Below are 18,866 nucleotides of genomic sequence, written 5' to 3'. Positions count from 1 at the left end.
CATACATACCATATATTGTGTATAATATCGGATCTCCAAATTATCTGCGTTCCGCGATTCTTCGACTATCAATTCACATATGACATACCGAATGCAGTCAGATATTTGTAATTTTGTATTTGAATCACGTTATCTGCACTTCGATGCCATTCTCACTCCCCTATCTCTTCCAGCAATTGGTGCTCTTGGAATGCAACAATCTACTACAGTGTTTAAGCGCACTAAATACAAATTGAAAGACATCTATTTTAAATGGTTTTGCAGCTATACCAAGCCAATAATTCAAAATACATTATAGTTTGTCCGAAAAAAATTTTTCTGAATGAAATAAATTGCATATTGCTATTTTGGTGTATACAACATTTAAAAAATATATGCCTATCTATACTAGACATGTAAAAACATCAACATATTATGTATATAAATGTGTTTATCGTGTGGTAGTTGCAGTGAGACACCGGCGCCGCGCCGGTGCCTTATAGTCATTTGTCCGTAATTATTACTAATTGCAAACAAATTGTCACTAACTATCACAATATTGTACATATTATTGGTATGTTGACTTCCACCATTTCACCATCATCTGCCGTCGACGATATACAGTTGGCCGTATGGTAAAACTGTATGCATTTATTTTTCACACATTTTATGATTGGGATATTAATAACCACGATGCTTAACATTTTATTTGGCGATAATTTCTTTAACACTAGATCAATGTCATGCGGTCAAAAACCGGAATATCTTAACACTCCATATTCCCTCACCAAATAATGACTCTGAATCATTAGATTAGATAATTTTTTTTTAGAACTGTCTACAATCGATTACGAAACTTATTAAAAGTTTTACAAATTGAAATCAAAACCGAAACCAAAATGTTGTTAAAATTAGAGAATGAACAGTAACAGTAACAAATGCTAATATAATAAGAGCTCGAACAGCACGAGCTTCGCCAGTGACAGATCCAAGGAGGGGGTGACAGCCTGGGCCCCCCTTGACAATTATATTATATATGTAAGGCCCGAAATCAAATCCTAAATAGTGTGTTTACAAAATTATATGATATGAATATAATAATATGAAAAATTTTGAGCCTCCCCCCCCCAAAAAAAAATTCTAGATCCGCCACAGATCTTTGCACTATACAATGTACTTTCATACTATCCTTGTCAGCAGACTCGTATTTATTTAATAACATAATAATATATGTGTACAGCTGTCTGAACCTATACCATCACATATATTGTACACTATACACTTGCGTTATATACCTACTTATTTAACACGCACGTTGTTGTGTGTATGAACTATTCAATATAGTTACCATGAAGCGTATGTTGCGCCAACCAGAGAAAAAGTATGAGGAAGAGGGCTTTAAAGACCCAAACAATAAGTATTATAAGTAATTATGATATTATAAACTGTATTTTTAGTACGAAAAACTTCCCAGCAAGTTTTTGAGTCTGTACAACTATATATTGGAGGAGCTAGAGCTATGTTTTAGTGACCACAAACCCCTATTATAATCGCGGCTACAGTACTATCACAAAGTGTAGCAGATGATGCTCTATCGAATTCAGTGGGATTGAGCAGTGTTATATAATTACTATATATCTTATAATAATGGTATTGCATACGTCATGTATTATATCGGTGTGGTATTTTGACTACACTTATACTAGTTATACTTATACAGACTATTATCTCAAGTTTATTTTGTATTTGAAGTCTTCGAGGTGTGTAGGTATAATGTATATAGTGCGTTTCTCACGCGTTTGTTGACTTAAGAGCGCCATAAACCTAACCTAAGGTACATATACGCACAACGTGACACGAATGCGTTTACATAAGTGTTCTACTATATCTACAGGTGTAGTGATAATAATTGTACGACGATTTGAACGAAGCGCGTAATAATAATTAGTCGAGAGAACAATAATAATTTATGTACCTATATTTCAATAACAAACGTAATTCGTGAATTTTTCACTCATAGAGTAGATATAATAATATAGGTATACTAATTTTCAAATCGACGTCTTTGGAAAAATAATTTTTGTGTATTCGTGATTCTACATTTCTACAAAAATCATCTAATCTCTTATTATTTTTTAGCGTATCGATTTTTTAATTTTTTAATGACAGTATACATAATTGTATTTTTATAATCAGAAATATAGAAAATAGAATAATACTTTACTAAAATGCTCGTTGTATAAATATCAAATACTCAACACTGAATACGTAGGGGAAAATGTTTTTACTTTATATAAATATTAAATACTGTATACACACTTTAAGTATTTAACCACAGCTTAAGATTTTACTCGGTATCCCTTTTTCATCTTATACAATTCGCCACTCGCAATAATTTATGTCTACCTTTTTAAATCCTGACCAATGGTAGATAAAAAAAATATATCTGTTCAATAGTATTCGATGTTTGTATATCAACAATATAACGAAAAAAATATTGACGGCAGACGCAACGTTGACATGCGATGTCACACATAAAAAGTACCTAATCGTAACCTCCCGCATTCGTAAAAAGTGTTTTTTTATATTCTTTTATATCGTTATATTTAATAAAGTTTTAAATTTATAAAATTGTCCGTATTTACCGAATTATATTTTCAAGGGACAACGTCTGGAATAATGAAATTCTGATCTGTGTGTAATGTCTGTATAATGGGTTATCGCGTGTTAATATCCGTACGTTCGATGATCGGGTTTTTCGACATTCCCACAATCGACACAATCCCACCGCGATGGTTCTACGATAATAAAATTGTCGTTATATATTATGTATTATTTTGACGTTAATACTGCGGTATGTCATCATTTGAACTGTAACACACGTTCCCGGCGCACGCGTTATACCGCGCACGACAACGTTTATGATATTTAAGTATTAAGTAGGTACCTACCGATATATTGTTTTTTTTTATCAATGGACAATAATTATTTATTATAAAAATAATGTATTGCTCGTGTATTTATATTGTACTCTTCGGAAATCATCTTATTTTAGACCACGAAACGCAGCAACAAAAATGTTCAAATACGTCTATTTGGCTGTATGCATATTGTGTCTGTTCTACGTGCTTGCCGCTGTCTATGTGCTGTTCAGCGATTTGATATTGGATCCGTTGTACGGTTATCTGTTTGGCTGAGGTTAGGGTATTTCCATCGCAAATCCCGACGTATTCAAACCGTCCGCACAACGTCCTACTATTATTAGGACGTAGGTACCGGACTAATACTAACTGCTCCCGATGGACGTAACCATTATATTCACGACCAACTCGACCAAGTATTTATCATATTAATAATTACAATTAATTATAACATAATTAATCATATTTATACTGTCATCGCCATGATCATAATATTCATTTAGATACTGCGACCGCAGTCCGCATCGTGTTCCACCGCAGTATGGTCGACGGTCGTCTGCAATCACTAACCGTCGTCCGACATATCACAATATTAATGTTATAAACTATAATATTAGATATCCGACGGATCGCGCGCGCCTACACGTGGAAGGACATAGGGACAATACTGACAGTTAAACGGTTCGTGTATAGCCTACTAATAAATCGATTAAGACTGTTAAGGACTTCTGCATAGCCAACATAGGTAAGTATTATGCAGTATAGTTGTATATTATATACAATATTATATATTTATATAGTATATTCAAAGTGACTTAAATATCATACGACACAGCATTTCAGAAATAAAACGTTTTTAAAATTAGTATTTTTAAACATAATTTTATTCGTTACAAAACAACACTTTTGAAAAACTATTTTTTTTATTAATCTTTTTATCATTTTTAAAAAAAGATTTTAATTTTTTTAATGACAATATAAATTTTTTATTTTGTATTCCAAAGCAAGTATTATCAAAAATGTACCTAAATCGATCTATAAAAATCAAATTTTGGACAAGTAGTTTATATTGATTATAAATATTTAAAGTGTAAGCTAATGTATAATATAGCTAATGGACCAACATATTGCACGGTACCCTTGTATCATTCCATTCCGCTCATCAAAAATTTAAATACTTTTAATTATAACTCAATTTATGTATCGAAGAACTCAAAAAATATTTTACATATCTACTTTAGCATACGGAATTAAAATATTTATTGTCACTAAAAAAAAGTAAAAATAAAATAAAAAATATATATTCCTATAAGAAAATTATATCAAAAATTCAAAAAATATAAATAGATTTTAAAATATTAAGTGTCTTAGTGTTTGTCTTACTATGAATTACTCGTAATAGTACCTATGATAATGCATGAATTTTGTTTCTATCTTTGCCTAATGTCTTTGGCGACCGTACATTATAATATTAATAATATGTTATATCTTATATGGCCTTAATTTTATATTTTCATACTGGAAAAATGGAATTTAACTTTGATAACTTTAATCATTTATGGTCTTACATAAAGGGTGAAAATGTGCAATACTGCATTGTAAATTTGTAACCATTTACTCCCCTCCGATGACCAACTTATTTTTTTTATAGTTTTGATGTTAGTTTTCATTATAAAACTATAATAATACTTGAAATTTATAATATTAATTTTTATTGTTCAATATCAATAGTCAATTATCGTATAATTTTTTTTGTATTTATAATTACCAATAATACCAATTAATCTTTAAAATTCTCCAAAAATGTTTCTATAATTCTAAAAGGTATGTCACTGATCTCGAATATTATTCCATAACTATAATCCTAAAATAGAAATCATCTTTTATGAAAATAGCTTTTATTCTTATCAGTTATCGCAATTTAAGAAAACAAAATATGGTTATCTTGTTCTAATAAAAAATATTTACACTTTAATAGTAAAATCAAGATGTAACTAACCAACCATAAAACTAACTACTATTTACTAACTAACCACAAATTTAAATGTCCTAGTAATAATAACATACTTGTTATTTGTTAATTCGTAGTATCTAGGTTCCTTAGGTACCTACTAATTAGAAATTGTTTCGAAAAAATTAGCTAATCGAGTTTTAGTTTACCTAGTTATCTTTTAATTTTTTTTTTTCATCACAAATCATAAATAAAAAAAACCAAGGAAGTTGGCCTGTTATAAAATAAAAGTCGAAATATTGAGTGATGTTTAACAAAAAAAAAAAACCATTATAATATTAAATATAGTGGTTATTATTATTATGTTATCAGGCAACATGAGCGTCCGGGGAATAAAGAATTAACTTTTTTTAAATGCACTTTTTGGTGTCTGATTTTATTTATGCCTCTCTTTGATATATTTCACGTGGCGGCGGGCGCCCAGTCACTAGCTGTCAACACCGACATACCATAATAGATCGGTGTGAATAAGTTTGTCATATAAACTATAAATAGCTTATTATTAATCAAAATATTTTAAAAACTTCATTGTGTGCCCGAAGAAAATAATAATATACGTAATACGGTGAAATGTTTTAAGTCCCTGATGAACTGTTCGAATTATATTTTTTAATCACAATAAAAATCGTTAATTTTTGCTTAAGTAAACATAAAATGTCAAAATGTTTAACCTGGTATCTGTAAAAACAATTATACAATGTACATATATATTTTTTACAATTCTGTAAGAACAACTTATAAAGAACCTGGCATTACATTTCCAAGCGTTTTTATTATTTTGTGGTTATTGAAAAAACACTAATCATAGAACTTGAAACTTACCACATTGAGATCGTTCTGATAAAAATGAAACGTATACAACACTAAAAAGATTTCAAAATATTTTTACGAATTTAAAGCTATTAATATTTAATAGGCATTTGATGTTTTCAAGTTTTATTTTAGACTTGATTAAAAATTAAAATGTTTAATTAACAATCTTGAAAATACAATATCCCATTGTTCTAATAAAAGCTTGAAAATATGGAAAATACATAGGCAGGATTTTGTATATAATTGATGGAATTTCAAATTTTTAAACAATTATCTTCATCACGATCGCGACAATTTTTTATTTTTTTTTATAATTAAAATGTAAAATATTTAAAAAAAAAACTTTTTAAAATGATTGAAAATTAAGTATAAGATTTCTCATAAATTATTAGAGAAACAGCCTAAACAATCCCTCCAATTACATTTACAAGGACTAATGTGATATATTTTTTCATTAACTTTTACAATTTATAATATAGATAGTAGATACACTTATTTTTTACTTGAATGATCAATCTTTGGCTATGAATTATGAATAAACCTGTTAAACTTATAACATTTTTTTCCCCATTTTCGGGGTAGGCTCCTAGTTTTCTTATAACAAGCCGACCCTGACAGTATGTTGATATTGACTTGTAACTCAATAAAAAGTAAATAGTTGATAATATTATTATTACTATTTAATGTATGGGTTGTTTTGGAAAAAATTAATCCAACCTATTATTGTATTGTATTATACTAATATTAAAACTATACTTATACATTTTTTATTTATATCAACTACAACAATTTAAAGTATAATTGACTCTAAATAAAATAAATGGTTAATGCTAATTCATTTTTAAACTAACAAACAACTTTATGAAAGTAAAAATGTCTAATTTTAATTGCTTTGTATGTTCAGAAAATAGTTTTGCACATTGAAACTGGATTTGGTATGATTCATAAAGAAAATTGGCTGGTTAAAGAAAATGGTAGCAAACAATTATGGAATTACACGTACCAGGATATGTCTATTGTTAATTTTAATGCAATCTATATTACTTTTATTTTAATATTATTATTAAATTAATACATACATATTGCTTTTAGCTTTTTGTTAATGTAATTAATGTAAATAATATTGTAAGTTTTTTTTAAGTAAACTTTATTTTATAATTTTATATTAATTCTTGTGATATATATTTTGTAAGTTGTGAATATACCAAGAGTTATAGTTTTCTATAATGTACTGTTATAAAAAAATATTTATCAAATACTTGAAAAAATGTTAATATTACTTATGCCAGAAATCAGAGTAGGTATAGTAAAAAAAATAATACTATAATGTGAACATTTCTTACTTATTACTATATCTAAGGCTAGGAAATTATAGCATTTGTATTTTTAATCATAATACTCAAGGATATAGCTTATAAAAAACTAAATTGTAGTGTTATTGGTAACTATTTAACACCTTTACTGTAAGTTTTCAGTATATCATTTTCCTAACCTTAAATATATATCTATTAAAAGGTAACAAAAATAAATCAAATTCAAAAATGTTATTATTTTTTATTAAATAAAAAAAAAATTATATTTTTAAGCTTATGTACCGTAATTTGACAAATAGTCAATTTTCCTTAAATTATTAACAATAGTTTACTCTCCATCTGAACCAGAATCATCATCTAGAGACGCCTTAGCATATTTCAAAGCATCATCAAATACATCTTTTGAAACTTCTTCATGTTTTCCATTAGTATGGCTACCAACCCAGCTAAGTTCAAGTTCAAATTGTTTGTCTTTCAATTCATCATGTACCATATAAATTCTATAAAATAAAGTCAAAAATGTTTAAAACCATACTAATATAAAATAGGAAATATTTATATACATCTTAGCTGCTTCTTTAATCAATTCTTTACATGTCATTGTCTTCAAATTCAGTTTTTCTATTTCAGTTTTTGCTGTTTGCTTAGCTTTACCAATAGCACATCCAAAATATCCCTAAAATTAAAATAAAATAATAAATAAAAGAAACTAAATTTATAGTTTTTCCTATAATATAGCATTAGAAAAATTATTTTATTGAAATTTTGGTGAATTTTTTTACAACCAATGTATAGGTATAATATTTATAAAGAAAAACATACAAATGATACTCCAGCTGGATCAATCATATACATCTGAGGACCATCCTTAGGATCATAAGAACCAATAATGACAGCACATCCGAAAGGCCTAATAGCACTGTACAATGTATGAGCATGTATATACATGGATACTCGTTCATTTAAATATTTCAATGAAATGGGCATATTGTATGACTGGCGATATGATTTCGCTTCCTCGCGTGCAACATCTAATATGGCACTAGCATCAGCAGTCAATCCACCAACAGCCTAAATGGAAAGATATATTATTAATTTATAGGCTACAGTAAATATATAGTTGAATGTTTCAAGACTTACCATTCCAATATGATCTTCCACACTAAACAATCTTTTTCCTGTACTATCTTCATGAAGTTTTGACGTAACCAATTTTTCCACGGCAAAAACAACACCATCAGAACCACGTAAAGCTATGGCAGTTCTAGCAAATATAAATCATGGATTCAATTAAAAATAACAAAACAATTATAGCTATATGGCATTTACCCGCTATTTTCAACTGCTTTAAAGGCATATTCAACTTGAAATACTCGACCGTCAGGTGAAAATTGAGATGCTGATAAATCATACTAAACAAAAAATAATTCACATATATTTAATAAAATCCAAAAAAGTGGTCAAATAATTTAATTGATTAATTTTTTTTTTGTGATTCAAACTTAATAAATGATAAATTACCAAAAATATAAAATGAGTATTGTTATTGAAAAATAAAAACATAAACTTACACCAGTTCCAATTGAACTCATTTTGGATGATTTATAATTAATGCAATTTATACAAACTAAAAAACTCTAAACACCACTAAATAGTAAAATAAATTAAAAGAAAAAAATGTATACTATTTAGTATTTAATTGAATATTTATCAAGCTTTTTTATAATTAATATTATGTATGAAATTTTGCAAACTAACACTGATAATGCAAATAAATTTGATTATAAAAACATAACCTAACAAAACCAGTTTGACCATTTGTCATTTACCTATATCCTAAATATCCCTATTTTGAAAAAATGTGCACAGAACGCAATTTAAAAATTTAATTTTAAGCTACAAATCTTCAATGTATTTCAAAACGGAATAATCATTTCAAATACTCATTCATTTAATTCTTAGTTTGTGGCCTCATTGACTTATACTAACTATCAATATATTCCCTTGTTCATGGACAAAACGAACGCCGCTTTGTTCGCAAATCACAATAATCTATTCAAGCCGTTCAAGGAGTTCAAGTATTAAATTGTAGGTAGTCTGGTTGTTCTATTTTAAATTTTAATACATTATTTAAAATATGTTTGTCCTCATCAGAACATTATTAAAATTCCACTCTTTATTCGAAAAAAAAAATCAAAAAAAATTGTTAGACGCGTGTTAAATATGTATAATATTTTGGTCCAGATTCCAGAGTATTATTGTCTATTGATTACTATAAATTAGAAATACTAATTAATTTAAATTTATAATCAAAATAATTATCACGTGTATCATTTACTCGTATATACAAATTTTGAACAAGACTGGATGAAAAATGAAAAATAAAAATTATTATAATAATTTATTAACGCTTCACGAGTTCACGATGTAACATAAAACCATAAAGTTTAGGTAGGTACCTACCCTATGTATAAAATAAAACACTACTTACTTGGCCAGTAGCTACCATCTACCTAGTACCTACCAAATACAATTTATAAATCGTAATAGATATGTTATTGTGTTATATGTATGTATTAATAATTAACAAGTAATAACTATATTAAATTTGAAATTATTAAGTACCAAAGTGGACTGTTCATCACGTTAGTTCCAAAATGAGGCAACTTAGGTACTTATTAGCTTACTATAGTTATAGTATATAGTCTATATACTATTATACTAAAAAATAATAATTTATAATGAAAAAAATAGGTACAAATCATTCATTAACACCCACCTCTTAACCTCTAGCAAATTACTTATTTTTACCCAAAATTAAAATCAAGGTGGATTGATTAATTCACCTTGGTTAAATTAGAATGAGAATTAGATTAGAATATTTATAAAACGTCAAAAAAGCAAAAATAAATTAATAATATGTAACATTTGTGCTGCCATCTAGGTATTACCTGCATACCTGTCAGAGGCATTGGATTATGACAAATTAGATTATATTATCACAGATTATTTTTTATAGTACTTACAATTGGTTGTATACAAATAATTAATGCAAAAAACAGAACTATTAAAAATAAATAGTAAATAATAAATATGTAATTTTTCTCATATCAACAACGATCGACAACTATCGAATATAATATCCCTATAATTTCTAATCTGATTAGTGATTATACCAATTGTCGGTTTAAAGTCAGTTGAATGTCATTCTGGCTATGCAATTACATAGGATCTAATAAGAAATGTAATTTTTCGAGTTTAATTTAATATATTATACTTATTTATCACCATCGTAATTCGTAATTGTCGTCCAGATGAAAGTAAGTGCACAGATGACCTTCTACAAATAAAATTTTTTATTTTAAACATGGAACATAATTATCATTATGGTGTTCATCAAATTACAAGTTATGTTGTAATTTATTTTTATTTTATATTTCAGATAGTAATTGTCTGATTGTTGGTAAACACTAATGTTACCAATTTAAATTTACGAGTTTTGTTGATGGTATCCTAAAGAGACAATGCTGCTGACGCTCTATTATATGGCTACAACTTGGTTTCAATCATATAGATTATCGATTATAAAATCAAATTTAAAAAAATACCTGACTAACAATTTAACTCTTGTGCTGTACAAAGAAAAAGATTTTGTAGGATTAGACAATGAACGTATGTATATTATTAAGTAACTTTATTTTTATTTATGAAAACATTTTTATGAGATTCTAATTTTAGAGTTGTACAATAAAGAAAATAGTGATATATTTCTGTCCATAAGACCTCGTGGTATTACTTCTGACAGTTGCAAAGATGCTAAGTCTGCTCAACTTGATCAGATCCTATCATTTGTTGGGCACAAAAGGTCATGTTCAGTTTTACCTGAGGTAAAATATTTATGTATATTTAAATTTTATAACATAGTTAGAGTTGTAAATGTTCCCTAAAGATAGTAGTTATTGCTTGATTTAGATTTCAAAAATATTACAATGCAACTTTTAATTAATAATGTTTAATTGCGGTATACAACTTAAAAGTTATAGTATAAAAGTTTAGGAAAAAGTAATAGAAAGCGAGATTACAATTTCAAAGAATATTGATTATGGAACCAATATTAAATATAAGGCAGATTGTGAAGAAGTACAAGAAGAAAATACTTTTATGTATGATGTTTATAAATTTGGAGAAAGCAATATGAGAGTTCAAAGAGTGGGAAGGAAAAGAGTACTAAGGGTGTATGTGATAGAAATATGGTTCCTTTAGAAATGTTAAACAAGGATGGCTGATCCTAAATAGTTTGGATTAAAGAAGAAGATGAAGAATTAATAATTTATAAAACAATTGTATTATAGATAAATTATATTATAATAATATTATCTAATTTAGTTATGCCAGTCTTGACTAGATTATTTTATTTTATTAGCAAATACTAAATGTGGATAGTTGGATTCTTATTCCAAATAAACCTATTACATTTCCTGCACTCTTGAATACACACAAACCAATAACTTTAAGTCTAGAAACAAGACTTCATTTGTTGGTTGAAGCCACTTATAGAATGTTCAACGTTCATCAAAACATAGACAGATGTTTAGTAAGTTTATAACTTGATTATATTTTTTTATTTGTATGTTGTAATTATATATTAATATTAATAATATTATATATTTTTTTATTGTAGATTGAAGATTATGGTGTGCTTAAAGCTTGGAACGCTGGTGAAAATTTTGGACTTTTGTTGGAAACTGATCTGGATCATTTTGCTAATCTTACTAGTAATTTTATGGCCAATTCAAAATCATTATATCTGGGAAACCATATGGAATTACTACGAATACAAAGTCTGTTATAAATTATTTTTAAAATATATTACTAATAATATTGTTTAATATTATATGTTGTCTTCTTTTTTCGTATAGCTGTAAAAGTTGAAGGTCAGCCGTGTGATATTGAAAATAATGAATCAATTGCTTCTAATATTGACTTTATTTATAGTTTACATGATAATTATGGTAAATTGTAATTTATTTTTATGAAAACATGTAATTTTACAGAATTATTTTCCACTTAGGTATTAATAATGTTACAACTGTTCAGTGGAAAAACTACTGTGACACACTTTATGCTGTATCTGTTGCTGCAACAAATGTGTTAAAATTTGGAAAACCCATTAATTTTTGGTAACATTTTTTAACCAATTTTAAATAGTTTTTCATAATTCTTTAATGAGTTATCTCAATATTTCCAGTTCAGCAGTGTTATCAAAGAAACTAGATGATGAAATAAGTATGGACGATTATGTTGTTGTGGAAAATTTACAAGATGAAGTTGACGGTACTATTGTGAAAAGTGTTGAATCAAAATGTTTTACTGAGAGTAAAATTCATAAAAACACTCTTCCTGCACTTGAAATTCCAAAAGAAAATCATTTAAAATATGTTCAATTTAATAATGAATGTGAATTAAACAATGAATCTAATGGAAAATCAAATAGTGAATATGACTATGAAAGTTCTTCAAATACTAGTTCCAGTGATTCTATTAGTTTTCGAAGAATAGTACTCACTCCAATTGAAGAAAATGAAATAAAGTTATCAAGCGGGTATGAAGATTTTAACTGTGTAACAAATATCAATAAAAATATTTCTGTCAATTATTTATATTATTTTATTTTTTAGAATGAAACCAATCAAAAGTAGCCCTGATGTATTTGGACTATATAATAACTCATTAAATAGTTCAATGATGAGAAGTCATCGATCATTTTCAGATTTTAGTAACAATATTGAATCAAGACCTCGATGTCATACACCTGTACAACATAGTGGTGAATCAAAAACTGGAAAACCACCAAATATTATTATATTTAGTGAAAGTGCTTCTAGTGCACAACAAATTCAGCATTCATTGGAGTCTGTTTTGCATAGATACAGGTAAAATTATTTTCAAAATATTTAATTTAACCTGTCATCGATTTCGGTGTTAACATTTCCCTATATTTATTATCTTATTGGTATGATAAAGTATTGGTAAAACTAAAAACAGTATTTAATATTCATTGATATCAATACCACAATGTTATATTTATGATGATGTGTATCACAATAATATTATGTGTCTAGTACCTACAACTATAAATTTATACCCGGTTTTTATTTTTCACATGTTAACCAATATTGGTAAATTAGGCAGTAACCATAAGACATATAAATATCTGATGTATCCTTATGTAGTGTGGATACTTGTGTTTATTTTCAGTGATAGTTACCTTAAGTGTATACTGTATACAAATTTTACATAAGATAAGAAAAACGCTCAAAATTATATTAAAATATATTTATTTTTATTTTTTATGCATATTTATTTACTAAGTAAATTTTTGCTGAAATGATTGGCATTTGAAAATATAATTGTATGTATAAAATACAATAATAAACGTAAGAGTTTAATAACTTCACAATAATGTTTAAATCATAACAAAATTAATAAACATCTTTATTCATAGTTTGAATATGTTATTTTGTCAAAGTTTAATTTAAAATGTTTATAAAAAATAAATTATGCTAATATTTTAAAAAAATATTGTGACTATACATTTTTGATATTTTCTTATGGTAAATAAACAACTTATAAGGAATCTTGTATTAAATTTTCAAGCATATTTTACTAGTGAATTATTTTTATTGACATTTATAAAAATGGAACATAACAAGTATCTAAAATTATTACTCATTTTTAAGTTACAGCAAAATAAAAACAAAATTGAATTTATTGAAAACTAGTTCTGTATAAAAATTTCTATTTTTTCTTAATTTTATATTTGTTTTTCTCAGGTATTTTGAAAAATACCAGGAATTTTTAATTTAAACATTTCTAAAGTACAAACTAGATTTTTTTACCCAAAACCATAATTTTACACAATAGGTGCATAATTAATACTTGGCTTATGATAATATTATAAAATTAGAGTATTTTATATTTTAAATAATAACAAATATTTTTAAAGCTCCCTAGTTGTTTAGAAGATGCTTCAATATTGTAAACCATTTTAAATTATAAAGTATATTGATTATTATTGATGTAGGGTCTTCTAATATTAAATGTCTATATTTTATTATCAATCAATGATATAGATACACAATCTATACATTGAGCTTAGATAAAATGCTTCATTCACCATGGACATCACAGGCCACAATGGTAGTCGTCTACGGTGCTGTACCTGATGAACTTTATCCATTACTAGAACAATACCTGTTAACAGAAGGAGGTCGAATCTTATGCTTGTGTTCTGATTTTCTCGGTACACTGCTACCAACTGCTTTTAGTACAGCTGAAGTGTGTTCTGATGACATAGTCAGCTTCACATACCGTCCATTATCCATGCGAACATCTCTCTTACACCACATTCTCTGTTACCAACCCAGCACCCCCAATAATGATCATTTTCCATCTGAAAACGGGTAAAGATAAATTACTTTATTCAGTAATTATTTGAGCTGCAATAAAAATGATGTATGTTAATCCATTAGCATTAAAGAAGATAAGAATTTAGACATTGTAGATATGTTTGATACAAACAACAAGCATCATACTATCAACATTGAAGTCCTAGCTGCTGAAGATACTTGGGAAACACCAAGTTTAATTTTAGCAACTGCTCCATCTGGAGGAAAAGTTATTTTCTCTCAAGTAATTATCAATAATGACTTTCTCATAAAATCTTTAAAATCTTTAAAGAGTCTATGTAATATTGTATTCAAATATATAAATAAACAAATAAATATATTAACATTATAACTACTTTAGGTACATTTGGAAATCGATCCTCATCAAAATGGAGAATACCATTCAACTACTGAAGATAGATACCTATTAATTAAGGATTTGTTGAGCACCCATTTGGGACTGGATTGTGTGTCATGTGATCAAGAACCAAAACATACGGCTGCTTATTTGCTGGGAACTGAAAATGTATAATTTAATCTTATCTATCTTTTTTACATTAATACTCAATTTTTTTAAATTTTCTTATAGGATAAAGTTAAATTTTTAACTTCTTTAAATGGAAAAGTATCTAAAAATAATGTATTGTTATTGAAAGACTTAAAAGTTCAGTTTTGTACAAAAGATGAAATGTGTATTGGAGCTAGTGAATACTCCTTACCTGTAATTTGTAATGATTTCCCAGTGGACTTCAGTGAAGAAGAATATTTCAAAGTAAGATTTACATATAATTACTAATAATAAAATATTAAATAACATATTATGACATTTTAATTAAATGTTTAAACAAATATATTCTACTTATACATTTAATAATTTAGTAATTAAAATAAATAAGACTGAGTGATGTCTCGGAATGAGATTTTGTGTACTACACATTTTTAAATAAAAATGAAACAAATAACTGTAAAAAATACATTTTACACTTAAAATTGTTTTTAATTTTGTCAGACTATTTCTAACTTGACCGATTAAGTGTTTTCAATGACCCATTAATAAATAATATATGTTTTATTAATTGATTAATTATAAAAAAAAATGAAATATTATAAAAAAATTTATCAATAGATGTAAAAAAACAAAACAAATCAAACAGATTTTTATGCCATATAATTCACTGAATGATTAATACAAATATTTCATACATTTTTTATTATATTTTATTACATAATCAAATGTTTATAGAATCTTCATACTGAAGAATTAGGACGTTTAGTAATATTTGGAGAAGTCATGTCATCGTCTATGAAACTATTAAACGATCCAATATCCCGACATGGGCTTGTAGTCATTCCAAAACAACAAATTACTGGAATTGGTAAACTAATTTTTTTTTTCTAGTTTGTATTGTAGTTTTTATTAAAATAACAAAAAAATTAGAACCATTTGTGAACATATGCATATAGCATATACCCAATTGCTTTAAAATATTAACATTAATAATTATGTTATAGCAGGCTAATGGCCTAGTTTAATAATAATAAAAAAAAAAAAAAAAATTATGTTATATTTTTTGTAAATAGGTAGAGGCGGTAATAAATGGTTGAGTCCAAATGGCTGTGCCATGTTTTCTGTACAGTTACACATTCCGTTTGATTCTCAACTTGGTCAAAGATTAGCATTGCTACAACATGTTGTTGCATTGTCAGTTGTGTCAGCTATATGTTCACTGCCCGGTGGTTATAATGTAAATATTGGTATTATTTTATTTATTGTACTTTATATAGGTTATTATTTCAATTGTTTATAGAAACTTGATCTCGGTCTAAAATGGCCAAATGATATATATGCTGGAGGAAATGCAAAAATTGGTGGCCTAGTCATCAGCAGTTCTGCAGCAGGAAACACTGCCATCTGTTCGATTGGTATAAGATAAAAATGATACAATTATTTTTTATTATTGTTGGTTATTTATTATTATTCACTTTGCAGGATGTGGTGTAAATTTAAATAACAATTTACCTACCACTTGCATAAATGATATAATAATTGAGCATAATGCTAACTCTCATAACCAACTCAACACATTGACTTATGAGCAATATTTTGCCACTGTATTTACTGAACTCGAAAGGCTGTTGAATCAAGTTCAAAATGGCAATGTAGACATAATATTTGATCTTTACTATAAATACTGGCTTCACAGGTAAAAATAATTTTTTTTTAGTTATATTAATATTTTTTTTGCATAATATCTATTTATTATGTATTTTTCCATTAGTAATACTGTAGTAACAGTGCTTAAACCGAACAAATCGACATTCAAAGCCACGGTGATAGGACTTGATGACCATGGATTTCTAAGGGTTCGTTCAGAAGATGGAGACATCATAGATGTCAGACCAGATGGAAATTCCTTTGATATGCTTGCTGGTCTCATAGCTCCAAAATAAATTCCAATCTGATATTTATGTTAACCATATGTGGTTTTTGCAAATTTTATTATTTTTCAATACCTCTCGGCCTAGTTATTCATGATAATTATATTATCATATCAATTAGAACAATTCATAATTATTATTATTTTTTTTTTTTGATAACATTATTATATACACAAAATTACTATGATTTTATTTAAATTATCTGGTTATTTTACAATTTTAATGAAATCTCGTATTTCATTAAATTTCAAAACTTTCATTTGATAAATAATAATAATAATTGGATCATTTTTTAGAATTAAAAATAGTCTATAGCATATTTAAATTTATTTCATAGTAAGCTTCAATGCTTAATAATCATTATTATTAATTAATAGGAAAATGTTTTCAACTAAACATTTTTTGTTTCTATCAAGACTGGGTCGGCTTATAAACTATATACTTAATTACTTGGCATTTCAAATATATAAGACTAATATTAATCAGATAATTTTTGATTTTTTTTTCTAGTTGGTTTAGGGGTTTATAATATTTATGTATGTGTGTATTTCAAGTACCAAATATTGTTACCAAAAAAGTTATGTTTAAGTACCGATTTGTTATACTTTGCATTATTCAGTACATAGTAAATAAATAGAAAATTAAAAGGAAATATTTTTTCTAATAAACAATAAATACTTTATAGATACCTCAGCAACTACTAAATAATATGATTAAAATATAATTAATTGTTATTCTCCTTATTGTATAAATGCTCATCGCTTGTTATCGGAATTAAAAAATTTTATCTTTTATATATGGTTATATGTATAATGTATCCATTGATATATATATATATATTATTATTATATAATATTTATTGTGTACCTATGCGCAAAATTAGTGTAGCATAACTCATTTTACCCCTATTTTTTAATGTAATACACATAATATAAAATTGTTTGATAGATATATAACTGTTTTGTTCAACATTTTTAACAAAATGTTTTTCATATTATATTATAAAGTATATAAAAAAATATATCTTTAATGTTTGAATAGTTTATCTTACTGTTATGTATTTAATAGACTGATTATCTGTTTTTTTTTATATATATATATATATATATAAATAGGTACTTAATCATTCCATTCATATGATCTTCGGTTGTAGGTGTATGATAATGTAATTTGTTTATGTTCATTTATTTTTAATGTAATAAAATGTTAAATATACTGTACTAATTATTAAGCACAAAATTTTTAATAGTTTTTGGACCACTTATTAAGAATTTGTTTTATCCATTCAATGCAATATAGGTATTTATACTAGCTCATGTAATTGTTTCAACATATAAAATATACCAATAAATATTGATATTGTACAATTAACATACATTAATGGTTTTTCTTATTTGTAGACTTCTGCTAGTGATATATATATTGAAGCCTAAACAATAGTCAGATAGATAAAGTTTTTAATGGATCTAAATTTAGCTGTCGATTTTCTGATCTATGCTTGAATGCACAATTTTTATCTAACAGAGCCTGCATTATGTGAATCCCAGGATCATTAATGTTTGGATCAATCATTAACTATGAGATCTTTTTTCTTCAATGGAAAATAGTGGAAAAGTTTATCTTGTGGACACAATTTTAAAAGCAAAATAAGAGAAATTCAAAATATTTTAGATACAAAAAATGTTGACTTAAAGGACAGTTTGTTTCTACCATTTTGTTCCCAATAAATATTTAGATGATACATTTGGTCTCCTGCCTGAGAATTCTTAGCTTTAAAATGTTTGGTTCTATCCGGTTTTTTAAAATTATTATTTATTAATTAATTTCTTCAAATTTATTTAATTTTAATGAACGATTTAATGTTAAATGACAATAATGAAAGGAAATTAAATATTTAAAAGTAAACTGATATTGTGATATATTATAATTTATAATAAAACAG

General features: G+C 26.5%; 2 protein-coding genes and 1 long non-coding RNA gene across 4 annotated transcripts; 2 read left to right on the top strand and 1 right to left on the bottom strand.

Moving 5' to 3' along the window:
* The first annotated feature begins 2,760 nt into the window (after positions 1-2,760).
* On the top strand, positions 2,761-7,309 carry LOC132919826 (uncharacterized). 2 transcript variants are annotated; one of them, XR_009660673.1, is made up of 4 exons: positions 2,761-2,911; positions 3,035-3,316; positions 3,404-3,645; positions 6,629-7,309. It is a non-coding gene; the product is annotated as an uncharacterized LOC132919826 (long non-coding RNA). The 2 variants fall into 2 exon arrangements; XR_009660674.1 differs by having other exon boundaries at positions 2,762-2,911; positions 3,404-3,581.
* LOC132919825 (proteasome subunit alpha type-3) lies at positions 7,259-8,793 on the bottom strand. The gene is made up of 6 exons (XM_060981703.1): positions 8,609-8,793; positions 8,367-8,449; positions 8,178-8,301; positions 7,860-8,108; positions 7,601-7,713; positions 7,259-7,537 (listed from the first exon to the last, which is right to left on the bottom strand). Exons 1-6 carry the CDS (start codon positions 8,627-8,629, stop codon positions 7,366-7,368), a joined length of 762 nt encoding a protein of 253 aa, XP_060837686.1. The 5' UTR covers positions 8,630-8,793; the 3' UTR covers positions 7,259-7,365.
* Positions 8,794-10,065: 1,272 nt separating this feature from the next.
* Positions 10,066-18,299, top strand: LOC132920895 (biotin--protein ligase). The gene is made up of 18 exons (XM_060983622.1): positions 10,066-10,357; positions 10,480-10,709; positions 10,776-10,924; positions 11,461-11,631; positions 11,719-11,878; positions 11,957-12,049; positions 12,109-12,217; positions 12,286-12,639; positions 12,716-12,970; positions 14,171-14,500; positions 14,570-14,729; positions 14,847-15,011; positions 15,075-15,257; positions 15,729-15,861; positions 16,067-16,230; positions 16,294-16,408; positions 16,476-16,689; positions 16,765-18,299. The coding sequence occupies exons 2-18, from the start codon at positions 10,562-10,564 to the stop codon at positions 16,934-16,936; spliced, it is 3,075 nt and encodes a 1,024-aa protein (XP_060839605.1). The 5' UTR covers positions 10,066-10,357; positions 10,480-10,561; the 3' UTR covers positions 16,937-18,299.
* The last annotated feature ends 567 nt before the right edge of the window (positions 18,300-18,866 follow it).

The sequence above is a fragment of the Rhopalosiphum padi genome, chromosome 2 (assembly GCF_020882245.1).
Source record: "Rhopalosiphum padi isolate XX-2018 chromosome 2, ASM2088224v1, whole genome shotgun sequence".
In the NCBI taxonomy this organism is placed as follows: domain Eukaryota; kingdom Metazoa; phylum Arthropoda; class Insecta; order Hemiptera; family Aphididae; genus Rhopalosiphum; species Rhopalosiphum padi.
This window is presented reverse-complemented; position numbering and strand designations above follow the sequence as displayed.

What these genes read in the sequence shown, in the direction of transcription:
- LOC132919825 (XM_060981703.1), bottom strand. Translation starts at nt 8,629, where the DNA reads ATGAGTTCAATTGGAACTGGT. An exon ending in TGGAAGATCATATTGGAATG is followed by an intron (nt 8,109 to 8,177) that starts GTAAGTCTTGAA and finishes CTTTCCATTTAG; the next exon opens with GCTGTTGGTGGATTGACTGC. An exon ending in ATTAAAGAAGCAGCTAAGAT is followed by an intron (nt 7,538 to 7,600) that starts GTATATAAATAT and finishes TTTATTTTATAG; the next exon opens with AATTTATATGGTACATGATG.
- LOC132920895 (XM_060983622.1), top strand. Translation starts at nt 10,562, where the DNA reads ATGCTGCTGACGCTCTATTATATGGCTACAACTTGGTTTCAATCATAT. An exon ending in TCTGTTTTGCATAGATACAG is followed by an intron (nt 12,971 to 14,170) that starts GTAAAATTATTT and finishes TCAATGATATAG; the next exon opens with ATACACAATCTATACATTGA. An exon ending in TATAAATACTGGCTTCACAG is followed by an intron (nt 16,690 to 16,764) that starts GTAAAAATAATT and finishes TTTTTCCATTAG; the next exon opens with TAATACTGTAGTAACAGTGC.